At 49.2% G+C, this 14,908-nt stretch overlaps 1 protein-coding gene across 1 annotated transcript; it reads left to right on the plus strand.

Moving 5' to 3' along the window:
- Positions 1-5,733: 5,733 nt before the first annotated feature.
- EMWEY_00007890 (hypothetical protein, conserved) lies at positions 5,734-8,624 on the plus strand (the record flags this gene model as incomplete). The annotated part of the gene is made up of 11 exons (XM_013481981.1): positions 5,734-6,231; positions 6,357-6,396; positions 6,767-6,861; positions 7,026-7,104; positions 7,238-7,308; positions 7,686-7,731; positions 7,890-7,945; positions 8,038-8,082; positions 8,236-8,308; positions 8,398-8,466; positions 8,611-8,624. The coding sequence occupies 11 exons, from the start codon at positions 5,734-5,736 to the stop codon at positions 8,622-8,624; spliced, it is 1,086 nt and encodes a 361-aa protein (XP_013337435.1).
- Between the last annotated feature and the right edge of the window lie 6,284 nt (positions 8,625-14,908).

Consider the following 14,908-nt stretch of genomic DNA (forward strand, 5'->3'; position numbering starts at 1 on the left):
TTCCGTGACTGCGAGCTCTGTAGCTTGTTCAAGTGAAGCAGAAGGACAGCTTCTGCAGAAGCAATGCCTATAAATATGAGCATTGAGAGCAAATTCACCTCTGTTCGCTGTTACTGGTCCACTGCACTCCTGGGCTGGGGCATGTGAAGAGCAGTTGGCCATGTGCAGCTCCGGGGCATGCACTTGAGAATGTGCAAATGACCTAAGAGCCTCCAACAATGAGTAGCCACTCATCACCACGCCTGTTCTAGGATCTATAGCAGCAGGGAGGGCTGGTCCACTGCTCGCTGGGGGCCACCATGATCTCGATGACGGTCCTCCGCGCCAAGACAAAAACGGGAAGGGAATCTGTTCCCATGTAAATGAAAGTGGGAGACCCAGCATCCGGTGCAAGGACACAGCTTCCAGAGTCTGGGGGCAAACGAACATTTCCCCTATGAGAGGGTCAACAGCTCGTGCTGCGTGAATTTGAAACACGTACACGTTGTCAGCACAAGTAGTTCCTTCTACAAAGGGTGAGGCAGGGAGAAAATCTTCACTTATTCCCCTTTCTGGGGCATTTCCTTCATCTCTGGGGAATCCTTCGACAACGTTTTGGTCTGTAGATGTGTATCCTATCCCTTTGGCATTCCTCTGAGAAGAGGGAAGCGGCTGAATTCGCTGCTCCTCATTTTCACCACCCCCGCCTTGCTGCAGACATGAAAAATCTGCGGTGTCTTGATAAGGCTGTTCGATGTTTTTCTTCATATTATACACTCATCTGTACGCCTTTTTCAATAGTACTATTGCCAAAAGCGCTCGTTCAGGCTTACGACCGACCTGATAACTTGACGGTAGAATGCGGCGCTGAACAGTTAAGGCCCTCGCTGCTATTGTGTACAATAAGATGCCGGGAAATGCAAACTCATCAGAAACTCCCCAAAATCGGACGTTGCACCTTTTCAGAGTATTTAGTAGCACAAAAAAGAAAAGACAGCCCGATCATCTGCGATCAGAGGGAACTCCCATGAGCCCAAGGCCAGCATGGCTCTCCCTCATTGGTAAGCATCCGTTGTAAAACCAGCCTTTTCCTCCTATAATTGTCTTCTCCTGCAACCCAGTTCTTCTGGTGTTGAGCTGGTCACTTCTTATGGGTCCGTGACGCTCTAACGAACTCCCCTCCCTCCGGCGGCGCCTCTGGTGATGCCAGCTGAGATATAATCAAACACATCAATCGGGTATATAAGTGTAGCAATGGATAATGACATTCATTTTAGTGGGGAACAACCCCACTGATGCTTCTACTCATGGGGGCCCCGTCTGCCCTCCAGCTAAAATGCATGCAGGCGCGCAAACAAGAATGAAAACAGTGCCATACATAACAAGGTGATGCCTGAGGTACGTAACAGCTAATAATAATACAAGCAGGTCTGCCCCATTTTTCTGTTCCAATCGTGCTACTAACTGCTAGAGTTGCTAGCCCCACCAATTACCCAAATTCGCTACGGTGGTCTGTCAGGTAGGAACAATCCTTTCTGTAACGTCGATTTATCCCTATGCGTTTTCCCCTGGAATTTTGTCGCGGGAACAAGTATGGTGTAACTGCTGCTTCCCAGTGGGAAGTTCCCAGGTTGAAGCTGGCAGTCTGTCTTCGCTTCCAGGGGCTGAGCCGCTTGCTGGGGTTGAAATAGATTCTTCTCCTACTCAGGCCGTTACTGCACACTACATACGGTGTGCGTTTGTGAAATTTTGATTGCATGTCACCTAGTCACGTCTCTTGGCCCTTGAACGTTGGCCAAGGGGCATTGCACTGTGTCTACCGTCCTCGAGTGCATCTCTTGGTATCAAGATGGCTGCATTGGCTTGTAATTAGTTTCAGTTGTTGCGCAACCCAGGCGACCTTCGGCTGCCTCTGATGCTTCGTGCAGCACAGCCCCGAGCATCTAGGCAACGAGATGCTTGCCGAAGCTGCTGAAGACTGTAGCTGCTGAGGCCTTATCACAACCGGCAGAACAAGTCGAACCCCGCGGTTTTCTGGTCTCATGTCCTGTTGACTTTTCTCGCTGCACTTGCGTTTCCTAACTTCCAGTGAACGAACCAGGAATGACGTAATAACTAAGGCTTGTTTCAGCGAGCCGAGGGTCTCGTTGACGCTGAGCGATCGTGCAGGAAGCCCAGGCGAGAGGAACATATGCAAGCATGGAGGAAAGAGGCTCACTGTCGTTAGGGTAGAGGAACTATGCAACAGCAAAAGAACAGTTGGCTCATCAGAACATACAGACAATATTCGGGCTTCCTGGATTCTGAAACGGCTACCGGATAATCAGGTGAGTCCCAACTTTATGCTAGTGCCTTCAGTAGTTGACCATGGAGCAACGATGACCTGTGTATGCTCACAAAGGATATTATGGCATCTCCATGTTTATAGTACGTCAACCAGATAAGCTAACGCTTTGACAAGAAAACGAACAGCAGAAGGCCTTAGACAGCGGGCAGCCGGGACCGTCGGCACTTCGCTCACCGGAGCGTTCCTGAGCCCATGCAGATCAAAAACTAAGTTTGCTGGGTTGACGTACTTGCTTAACTTGGTTTGGTGCAATTTCCGCCTTGGTACTCCTGCTCTCTCCATAAACGTTCCCGCTCTGGTGGAAGATGTTTGGGGCAGCCCGGGGCTGCGGGCATACGGGCTGGCTTGCGGTAAGATTTAATGTCGTGGTGGTCAGCGGTGCATTGGTGTAACCTAGGGATGGTGGAGGCCCACGCCTGCAAGACTGCGAGGCTGTATTGTAAGGGAATTCCACAGAAGGGAGGAAAGCAGGCCACTCTGAACATTTCTGCTGGGTATAAACTCGAAAGTACTGGACCAGTGTGAGACTGCTGTATTCGGTGTGGCCGTCTCTCAGCAGAAGGCTTGCCGTCGTCATACCCTTCTCGATGCAAAACCGCTTAACAAATCTCCCCAAGAAGGGGCTAAGGGGATTCGAATTTATGAAAGTGATGATACTTTTCGGAAGGCCGCGGTGATTTTAGGGACGAGTCACTAGTGGTTGAGCCGTTGCGTCTACGGTAATTGAAATGAAACAGGCGTAGAGCGGGCCTGCTGGCTGCGTCTATGAGCTATGATGTACATGCAATCGTAGCTTCCAAATGCTGTGTGTGAGCTGCATCTCCACTGTGCGTCATACAGACGCTTTGGTCCCTTTTTGGTAATTAGGTCAAGTAGGGGCAATGCGAGCGAATCCGGGGCTGAAGATGGAGTACTACAATGGGACTATGACGAACTTATAATTGCCAGCGCTAGTGTACAAGGGTAGCAGGCAGCTCCGAATGGCCTCCATCTTCTCCCGCTGTGGCCCGACTCTCACTGCCAAAACATGAAACTCTGAGAGGCTAATTATTTGCATTAAAGCAAGCGCTTTTGTGCTCACAAGATCCACTAGTTTCTGGCATAACAGCTGAACAACCAGTCGGAGGTACTTGTATTCTTTCGCATGCTTGTCTGTCTACTCCTCAAGAACAGAACTGCATGCATAGGCACTAAATGACGATTAAAATTTGCATCGTCTTAGCACTTCATATGCTTGCAGGTTGATCACGAATTCAAGATGTGGGGATCTCCGACAACTTGGAGAAATGCTTGGGGCTTCTCGGGGGTTACCTCGATCAGTGCACTGCGCGCCCAACGGGTGGAATTGCGCCCAATTCTGCCGTTGCTCGTCTGTTACGTGTTAAGGCATTGCTTAGCCAAAAATAAGACAACGACGACGGAGTGTATGCACTTCGTCGTTTTCGTGGGACCTCGGCCCTGGGTAGGACTTTCTTGACTCCATTCCCCTTGGGAGACTACTTCAACACCTCATCCCGTAGAGGAGGCAAATGCCGTTTCCATCACTGATATATGCACTCCTTCTTCCTTTCCTGGCGCGTAAACGGTGCTGCTGCCTCCAGGAGGGCGCCTGTCCATCCCCCACTGGGTCCCTCGGAGCATCTGTAAGCAATCAGGAGGATGTACTGTGTACTGTGACGATGGCCCGCTACACATATGTATATATTTAACTAGAGAAGTTTGCATATGCCGCTCTCATGGGCCGCAGGTTGCACTTGGGGTCAGACGTGATCACCTTGTTCGTTCGCCTGGATTAGCTGCTAAAGTGGTTGTTTCACTAACTCTTTCACTGCTTGTATGCTTCTGTAATTTCAAACTATTTTTATTGAATGAGCAATAGGAGCGCCGCAGCACGGTCCCTACCGGTTTTCTGCGTCCCCAATTTCCCACCTGCCGTCGGAGTCAGCTCTTCATTCTTTTTTAGGTGGGAACTGCGTTCTTCGCCCCAACCTCCATATGATCACTATCCGATTGCTTAATACATGCTTCGTCTGCTCAGATATTTGTGGTGGGTAGATATTCCCTTATCTCCGTGAGGTCGACATTTGGCCCTTTGCTGCAGCCAGTGTTGCATGCTAGTACAACAAAGTCTGCTTTTCTTCATTTGATAAAAGTGTAGACAGGTGAGTCTCTATCAGTAGCCTGCGCCCTAGTATCAGTACCCGGACATCTTTAGGCAGGCCATGTCACCCGGTCCTGTCACCGTGCCCAGGGCACATGGACTCTAAGAGGGTAGTTAAGTGCTCTCTGGAAGCCATATTCTTGAACAGTCTGACTCGCTTTGAGTTTACGACTGTTTCCCTCCAAGGCATTAGTACTGACGAGGTGACCGTTGTGACCGGTGGCAGAGTACTTCAATTTCAATGTGCAGCAAAGGCACAACTGTACCTAAGCATTCTTTTGTTTTTCGTAACAAACGTGTAGCCAATTAAACAATAGTCATTCTCCCAGTAGCTAGTATGTACAGCATGCATGATATGCAGATCAACGCTTGTGTTGATGCATCGCTCACCCGCACTTCCACTGGGTCGGTCACCGCCACTGTATCATGTAGCGGTGTTAGCACTGTCTGTAGTGATGATCCCTAAACATACAGTCCATTATTGAAGATTTCCAGATACTGCTTAATTATGGGGGCGTTTTTTAGCAGCTGTGCTTTGCGCCCCAGGAAGCCACACCAGTTCTGTAGCAAGACGAAGCATCGGCGCAGGAACGGTCCGTTGAAGGATGCTCATTCTGGCAAGCTGCAGAGTATGGAGTTTGTCTAACGCTTCTGGCAATTGCATTTTACCCTTTATCTGTCATTGCTTTTGAGTCACACTTTCCTGGTGGAGTTCCGTGCAGGTTAGTTCTGCATGGGAACTTTAACCGTGCAGCAACCCCGGACATTCTCCTGCTCAAACACTCACTCCAAATTGAAGGTTTCTAATACGATTGGTGCTCCCTAGTTGAGCAAACTTCCTTCTTTGTATGGTACATTCTCGGCTATTAGACGAGGGAAACGGGTGTACTAATCCTCATACAATTAAGGCAATATTCCCCGTTGAATCTCAGCGGGTTCACCCCGCTTCACGTTCTAGAATAGACGCGAACTGGGTAAGTTGAGCATCAACTGAAAGTTTGACACTTTCTAGAAGGCTCCGCTACTGCGGTGCCAACACGCGGATTCACCCTTCTTTGTCAGCAGTCCGGCGGGTTTTATTAGGTTCCATAGTGCCTGTATGCATACAATTCAGAATGCTTTGTGGATGGAGTTTACCTCCACGTAAGAGGCTGACACAGAAAAGTAACAGCGAACGGTGAGGGCAAGCTCCCTCAAAAGACTGCCAAGGTTCTACTTAGACGGGCCAGTTTCAGTGCTGTCCACCATGCACTCACACAGCCAGCATCCGATAAACCGGCAGCCCGCAAGTTTATACCTGGTGAAACAGGATTTACCATCCCATGAGAGTGCAGGGGAAAGTCGCCTTCGCCCTCACGCATCACGAGGAAGAGGGAAGCCTTTAGCCGCAGCAGCGATTGTCTTGGCCGTTCTTATTCGCGGGTGGTACTGCGTGATGGCAAAACCCACTCTGCCTCCAGCTGGGGGAGGTCGCATTTTGCCAGGAAGCATAAGCAACGATACGGAAGACAGCATAGGATCGGGCGAAGAGGCAGGGCAGACACAGAAGCTTGGTCCGGATACAAACCAGCCGACACCCCCGGTTGTTCCGGAGAAGAAGATTTACGAAATGAAGTTGGAGCCCCAAGAGTACGAGCGGCCTAAAACCGCAGATATCGACTGGATGCGAGTTTGGATGGAGGAGAGCACCAGCGGTCAAGGTAGCATAGGTGGTTATGAGCCGCCGGAGACATTCCTTAACTCAGTAAGGGAGAGCAGATCCACCATCGTGCGTAGGCAAACACTTGGCTTGCAAGAGTACATTATTCTGGAAAGAATGTTGAAGAGACCATTGCTTCCAGCGGTGCTGTGTACTGTCTGACTGCACAGAAAACCCGCCAGATGTTTGAGAAGATAGTTGGCCTTGGAGGTAAGCAGATTGATTGTACCTCTTCATGTAAGCCTTATATTCGGCATTTACGCGAAATGCGTAGAACTGGGCTCACACCGAGTAGCTAGCAGCCCCCAACTGAATACAGTGTACTGCTACCTTTGTACGCGCGACTTCAGGTACAATGGAGCTTCGAAAACCCTCCACCACTGGGAAAGGAAACTGGGTTACTTTCATGATCACGACGACCCCCGTGTGTCCCACGACACACTGGTTGCTAGCTAGTCCTTGGATATGTATTTATAGGGACTGGTGTATGTGGCATATATTAGTAAATCTTCGGACTGTGCGGTTTCCCACATGCCTTTTATCAAGTATTCCTTGTGTACCTTGTGGAGGGGAATTGCAGTTTTGCGACTGTGGGTTCATATAATTTGGCGTGCTTCACAGGAGCCATGGCTCACCGAAGAGGAGCTGGAAATGCACCCGCTGGGAGGACTCAGAGTAAGCTTCTGCGTTCATAGAAGTAACTAGGAACTATGAGATGCTTCAACCCAAATTTAAAGGGAGTAAATAATTCACCATACTCCCTAGGCATTAGGGTTCCGGCTGGAAAAGCAAAGGGGGTGCTCCGATAGGTTTGGTGTGCGCACTTTTGCTGTGCACAGAAGCAGTTTTCTCCACTCGCTGCGGAGTTTGTCGAAGACGCCATAAGGGATCTGACTAAATCGCCACACGCTTTTGTCGGTGAGATACACAACTATGAGACTGCGGGTTCAGCGTGTTCGTTGAACGTGTTAGCTGAACAGTATCACTTGTATTATTCCATCAGTTGTAGGTAGGCTTACCGGCACGGCGACTTAAGAGGTTGTGTTTGCAGGGTACAACCCATACAAAGAAGTCGACCTTGACGGCTATGGGAAAATTTTGATCCAGCGTAAGCTCGCCGCGGTATCCTTTCGTACATACCATTTGACCCTCCCTCTCACACGGACCCACTGCAGCCAATTAAACCGAATAATTAAGTGGATATTCCGTATTCTTGACTGGGAAGACCATGGTCAGTGCCGTGGGCTGCGTTTCCGAGTTCTCAGTGACAAAGGATAAGCAGTTCAGCCCTCATCGTATCCTTCCTCCACACAGCAAGGCGAACCGCCCTACCAGGGAGTTGCGGACGGAAGTTCATGTTAAAAGCCACGTTCGCACTGGCCCTGCACTTTTGATGGCGTTTGCAACGCAGGAAGACTTCTCCCCTATGGCGAAGCCAGTAGTGGTTACTTAGCGTAATTGCACCAAATTCTGTCCGCAGTGGCGTGTGTGCGTTGTAGGACGAAGCTGCAGAAGAGATTGAAACGGCATTGAGAACTGGGAGAGGTGGGCCACGGTGACGACGTAGAATAATGGGGACACATCGGTAAACAGGTGGCGTATTTTCTCTGTGGAGGTGGCAAGGTCACTTACTTTGTGGCAATCCTCATCACCAAACTGCATCTTGCCCTTCTGCGTGCTGTGGGTCTCTGCGTTGCAACCAGGGGTACTAGTGTGCCACTTACCAACAGTGGACATTGCAGCTGTTTTAAACCAACCGGTAGGTCTGCTGGTTGCTCTGTATGTTGCAGTATTGAATAGAGAGTTGGGTCGATAGCTGCTTCGCTTCGACGTGCAGTGGGTGTCGTTCAGGATGGGATTGATGAACCTGTACCTATATTGGATGAGGAATTCGGCGTAAGGAACTGTCACGGATGTTACTTGTTCTTCCAGGGTGTATTTACTTGTGATTCGTGGGTGGTTCGTGGACAAACCAACCGGGGAGAAGTATCTGTAGAGTCTAAAGTAGGCTTCAGTTCTGCTGCCCCTGCGCCGTAATGTACCACTTAGGAATTAGATTTATTTCGTCAGAAGCTGGAAGAAACGATGGAGGTGTTCGTGGAACATACTGTTCAGCGTTCAGGTGAGCGTAACTCTGGTTCGCTCTCACTGATGAATTTGCACTGGCAGTACCCTCTAATAGAAGGGTATGTGAATCGTGTCTTTTTGCAGATAATTACAAGGTTATTCGGATAACACAGAGCCCGGGAGTGCGAAGAACAACAGTTGTTTCCTTATATGGTACGCAGGGTAGAATCTAAAGAAATAGAACGCAGCCAGAAACGCACTCAGTCTGCATAGCGTCCAAGCACGCATCTTCAAAACACCCGTCCGTTCCGAATTGGACCGACGACAAATATGGTATTTCGTTGCGGTCAATTTCAGGGAAAGCGAAGTAGATATGGGTGTAACCCTGGGCATCTAGCTCACACTCCTTTCTATCGGGAATCTCAGCAATCTCTCTTGTAGTACGAATTTCGCCTTTTCCTGGCATTTCGCTGGCCACGTTTCTGTTGGCGTGCTATGTAAAACCGAGTCTATGAACATCTAACTCATTCAGGACAGTACAGCTGTACTGTACATGCATGCTGGAATCCACTTTGCCCTGTAGTGGCTGGGATCTCTCGACCATTTTTGAGCATGGTTGTAACGCCCCTACAATTATTCGTCATTGAATGTTTTCGGAGGGGCCCGTAGGCAGTTAGTAGAGAATAAAGCTAGGCAGCTAGTCCAGGATTGGAAGGAAAGGGGAGTCGCTGCGGAACCGTCCTACTAGCTAACACTGAACAACGATGGTACAGGACTGTGGATGCATCGGCAACATTTTCGACGTACGTAACTTTTCCTTTTGTGTATGGTAGCGATGCCATGCCTCTTGTTGTTTAATTATTCAACGCCCGCATCAAAATACACTCCCAGTAGAACAGTGTTGACGTATTGAACATATTGCAGCACCTCTCCGCACCTGTAAAAACTGGTTGGAATTGTTGGGGAAGACGGAGGCAGAAGCCCAACTGTCTGTACTATTGCTCCAACATGCCAACACCGCCTACCCATCAGGACACTACGTGAACTGTCCAGGATATTTGGCACCACAGAGAAACGGGCACCTACCGTTTGCTCTGAAATACAATTCACACTAGTCGAAAGCGCACGTAAACACATGGGACAAATGAAAACTTTGCAGGCTGAATCGGAGAAGGGGTGCATCAGAACAGCAGTTTGACAGGGGTTAATTGCCTGGGGTTTCGAGTCCTCGTGTTTGGTGACAGTGAATAAGGATTGTATCCTTGATTGAGGAAGTGGAGGCTGTCGGGTAATGCGAAGGAACGCCCTTCCGATGGTAGTTGCCAGCTTTACGCTTGTGCTCTACTCTGCCATGCCCAGTATGGACGAACAGCAAAGGCGGATGCATGCAAGACAGTCAGAAACGCTTTTTTTTGTGCAGTTCTCAAACAGCCAATTCCCAGTGTTTGTGGACGACATCAAACAAGAAAGCAAACCCAGAAAGTGCGTTGTGTTCTGTCACTGGCACAACATACGTCCATTCTTTTAGCCTTCGCTTGGAGTACTGTGAACTAGGGAGGCATCTGGCAAGCAAGCATTAGATCGAACACCTTACGGCGGCTGATTGCCATCCCGTAAACCTTGTCACTGAATGGAATACGGTGCTCTTCCTGATGCTGCAGAGCAGGAAATGCACAAGTCTTTATCCCGCTGGGCGGGCACTCACTGTGAACGATCATGGTCTATGCTTGCTTTGAAATGGGAGGAATTCAAAAGGAGCCAATGTGACTTCTGCGCAACTCTTCAGTCCAGTGTTGGCTGTTTCAGACGGCAAGCAATCGAGTTGTGACACAACCATCGGGGATCGAGCGCTAAAGGCCTAAGTGGCAATAATACTGCCTGGAAAGGCACACAGCTTCACTTCGGTAGATAATCAGTTAGCCGTCTGCAGGCGTGCTGTCCACGTCAGCTCTTGGCAGTCTGAGGATGGAGTACACTCTGCACCTATATATCCGTCATATTCCAGCGCCCTGAAGACACTTGAATACGGCATTAACAGGGCAGGCCCCTTACAGCTTAGTTCCTCCTGCATATGGGTTGTGCTGCGTCATCATCCATCAATGGTAAACCTCATAACCGGCTGGTCTAATTCGCACGATGTACCTATCAATTCCAGATGGCGCTTAGCGTCAAGCAGCCAGTTGAATGCGTCTCTTTCTGCTTGCCCAGTGGCGAACACAAAGTAGTACAACCCGATTATTAGCCTCGTTAGACACGCAAGAGAAAAGGCGATCGACCACAGATGTGGCATAATATCCTTACGCCGCCACGCCAATTCTAGATGTATTTGCCCCTCTGCCACGCTTCTAGTGACAAAGTTACTGCGTGCTCACGGTGATCGTCATGCTATTTTGTATGATGAATGCATCTTCTCTACTGTCCTGCACTGTTCTTACAGGGAAGCTTTCGTGAATGTTGTTATTGCTTGTCGAACCGGGAGAGGCTAAATGACATCTCTCCGACGAGCGCATTAATAGCTTGATAGGTCAGTTGATAGGTCGGCTCAATTATACCAGAGCATCCTGCGCTTGACCACAGCCGGAATGGGTTTCGGACCATTCCGGCTGTGGTCAAGCGCAGCTGTTGAACCCTGCAACACTGAACATAAAGTGAATTCCCTCTTCCAGTCGATTGGTCTGTTGTGTAGCTACTGGACCCTGGGTTGTTGTGGCTTGTCTCTGCCGACGCAGCCGGCACAGTCTCCACAAAAATAGCGGTCACATCATTCACTGGTGGTGTCATGCAACTTGAAACCTGCAATTAGTCTATCAGCCAGGCTTGCAAATGGAACTTCGGAACTTCGTGAAGCACGGTTATTCAAATACACTGAATGCAGCCGTGTTTTCATCCCCTCTATAGCTTCTGAAATATCGTTACAATCCTGCCACATGGGGTTGGTCACGGACTTTCAGCATGTGCTCACTGCAAAAGCGTTTCCTGCACGGGTGCATCATTGTTCTTGGACCAAATAAAAGACTGCGTTTTATACCAAATGCTGTAACTGTACACATTTTGGAGAAAAGACACTGCTGCTGAAGGTTCTCCTCCAAACTGTGCACTGCTGTTGGTGTTCAACTCCAATGGTAAAGACAGCAATTCAAACGAACAAGGATCCTCTATAAGCATACGTTTTTGAGCTCTACACGTTCCCGGTGTAAAGAAGTAGGTATGCTCTAGAGTCAGTTGCTCGAAAGGGTCGAGAACCTGTAGGCAAAATGTAGTACCCCAATTAACTACTGCTTTTTTAGAAGGCCGCTTAAACCCTCTACACCCAAACGAGAAAACCAATCTCTTTCTGTGCTTCATTGTCCATGTTTCCCTTGTAGTTTATGGTGACGCTAGGCATGGGTTATGTGCCATTTTCTGGAAGCGAAGCACAGGCACTGCTGAAGATGGTGAAAATGCTCAACATGGTGGTACAGTCACACCAAACGTGTTCTCTGCCTGCTGCTCCTTAGGGCCCTACGCGATCATACAGTTCATAGATGACAGCATGGCTCCAGCTGGTCAGTGGCCAAGGAGTCTTGGAGGCCCTGATGCCCACACACCTATCAACGGGAACACGGATGAGACTGCAATACGGCATCCCAAAAGCCTGGCCTACGTTGCGTTCGTACGGAAAAAGAGTTTGTCGACGAATTGCCCTCGACCTAGTGCAAGCAGATGGCAGTGCAGGGCGCACAAAAGCCCGTATTTACCACGTAAGTTCACAGATTCCACAGTTACAGCATACAGCGATTGGGACACAGGTGTGCTGGTGGTTTTATTACAGTTACACAGCATATTAGCAAATAAGCAGACGCGATGAGAATTCATTGTGGTGACCTGAGACTCACCGAGAGAATCCAAAACGTGGTAAAAATTGTCGCCGTCGAACGTGAAAAGGCACGACCTTGTCATCATATACAAGTAGTCATTGTAATGCGAGGGCGTGCTGTCCTACAGAAAGACAATATTTGTTCATTTCCATGATAGAACTAGCCCGCAGTTTAGGTGCGTTCTTGCAGGAAATCGGGTCACAATTCATTGTGGTGACCCGAAGCTCACCCAGGGAATACAAAACGTAAAATTGGCCTTTGTTGGGTGTTGGTTGACACTTACCAGCAGTTGCAAAAACTGATTGAAATCATTGGAGCAATATGCAGCGTTAAATGTCTTACACAGCTCAACTGTGCATTCAGCATCTGCAATCATAACATGCTGAGCGAAAACGCTGCTTCGCGAGAAGAGCTCGGTGAGCAAGAAAAGCAAGCAGGAGGTAAACAGGGTATTCCGCAGCCCACCACTCGCAGATTTGAGCCTTGAAATACTAGGATACCAATGGGGCTCGCTGGGGTCAGGTAGAACTATTAGCAAGTCATCTTCCTCAAGCGCCTACACGATGGTAGCAGTAGCCACACCCCAATAATCTGAAGTCATTAGTGCGTACATCAAAGCCTGCAGTCCGCAGTATGATGCTTGTGGCTCCCACATGCTGGGTTGGGCCCATAACACACCTCCAGTAATGCTTCGGGTGATTCCGTGAATAGGTTACAATGCTGCTTGTGCATGAGCGCGATCCACTTAGGGACCACCACCTGCAAAGAAGACAATACAATGAAAGAGCACGTTGCGTGGCAAATGAGCCGCTCTCATTCCACACTACAACGAAAAAGAATCTAAGGCATCTGCTGGCGTGTGTTCTGTTTCAGGCGCCAGACCACCTAATTCATAACGTGAGTGACAATGTCTCATGATGTGGACACCCAAGCTGTGGCTGCAACCGCTACGACCCTCTGGGACGGCCAACCCCTTGCAGCAGCCGAGAGGCCCCGAATATGCCTCACTCTAACTGGAAAAGAGAGCTCCAAGAAGTGTGCCACTGCAATAGCAATTCCAGCAGGCGACAGTCGTCGCCTCCACCCATGATGCAATGCTATATCCACACCGTCGACGAGTACCTGCCGAACTACATGATTGTCGTCATAAGCCTGAACAACACTGTGCAAACGGTGTTTAGCAAGTGAATTGCAAACGAGTAGACGGGGGCTAACTTCAGGGAGGCTCATTCATGCAGGGAGGAGCCCGGCTTGTTGTGGTTATGTTACAGTTCGGATATTCCATCGTACTCGCTTCCGACTACATGTTGATACTTAGCTTTCACATCCGCTTCCCGCCTTCATGAACATGAACAATGGGCATAGACAGGCTACGCGTGCATTGCTTACCTCTAAGTTAACCTTTGGAAAGTGGCGCCACATTGCCATTTGGCTCTTCCCGGAATCTTTCCTAGCCGGAGATGTCAACTGACCTGATGAACGCGCCATTATACACATGCCACGGCTATTTTATTTCTACACGAGAGGGTCCTCAAATAAAGTTGTTACTAAAAGCTTCGGTATGCGCACATACGACACTTTACAAAAAGTGAAAGAGCAAGACCCACAGGTAACGCCCAATAACACCGTGCAAACTGCTAAATTTCCGTGCAAAAAGGCTATACTCACCAGTAGGCACACGCTCGCGGTGCCCTCTGCAGACAAGCTGGAAACCGTCGAAGTCTGGAGAGTTCTACATGACAGGAAGAAGCATCCCAACAAGAGCAAAATGCTGTGATGCTGCTGGAGTTGCGGACCACAGAACCCCTCAAAGCAGGCTTCGGAAGTGTGCCGTTAAAGCCACTGTGCATATCAAAATTAATATTAAGTAGCTGATGATTCTTCAGCGCTAGCAACTTTGGAAGGTCATCCTACGACGGGCATGTTGAGACTTGATGGTTGACGAGCTTTCGGGACTTCGCCTGGAGGCACGCTGGGGGAACTAGAGCAGCTCTGTTGCAGACCAGGTTTCCAAGGTATTTTTAGTTCACCTTCAGCGCCATCCTGGGGAGAAACTAGGAACCTGCGACCAGCCCTATTGCTTTTCAACATTTGTCCCGCTGATGAGCCACACTGTCCCTGTATAGCAGGGCTCACAGTTCTAGTTATTAAGAGCCCACAACACCCTGCGTTCCCGACTGGGAGCGCAAGATGAATGTAATCATTTGAGGAAAATGGATCTATGACATATGGCCTCCCTTCTATGTCAATCTCAAGGCGACCCCATGACTCGCCGCATGCATGCTCTAGCAGACTGCACTCCGAATCTGCCAGAGGATTCCAGATAGCAGTTGATCCGTATGTCTCTATAGAAGCCCAGAACCAGGTTGAAGGTGAATTCATTCGCATCTTCGATGCAGTGAAAACCAAATCCCCCATCGAAATTTCGACAGCCCCACCGATTACGCATCCGCTTAAATTCTGGTGAACTCAAGGTTCAGCTAGTTCTGTGTCCTGATTTTTTTCCAACACACTACTTCCAGTTTAGCTCGAAACAGGTTAGGCAGGACCAATATTCGAACAAAGGGAGCAATGCCCACGCCAACAGTGTTGCTAACAGCAACAGCCGATGCTCAAAGGGCGCCAACTCTGCGTAGGCTGCATGGAGGAGAAAAGACACTCAATTGGCCATTGGTGGCAGCTGTAAGAATATGCGCCTACAGCAAATATTCACATTCCGGTGCGATTCTGGAAGCCCCAATACGCCCTCAATGGACCAGGATAACCACCCGACCACCCCCGAGCGGAGGGTGGTGTAA

Source organism: Eimeria maxima, genomic scaffold (genome assembly GCF_000499605.1).
Source record: "Eimeria maxima Weybridge genomic scaffold, Emw_scaff48, whole genome shotgun sequence".
Taxonomy (NCBI): Eukaryota; Apicomplexa; class Conoidasida; order Eucoccidiorida; family Eimeriidae; genus Eimeria; species Eimeria maxima.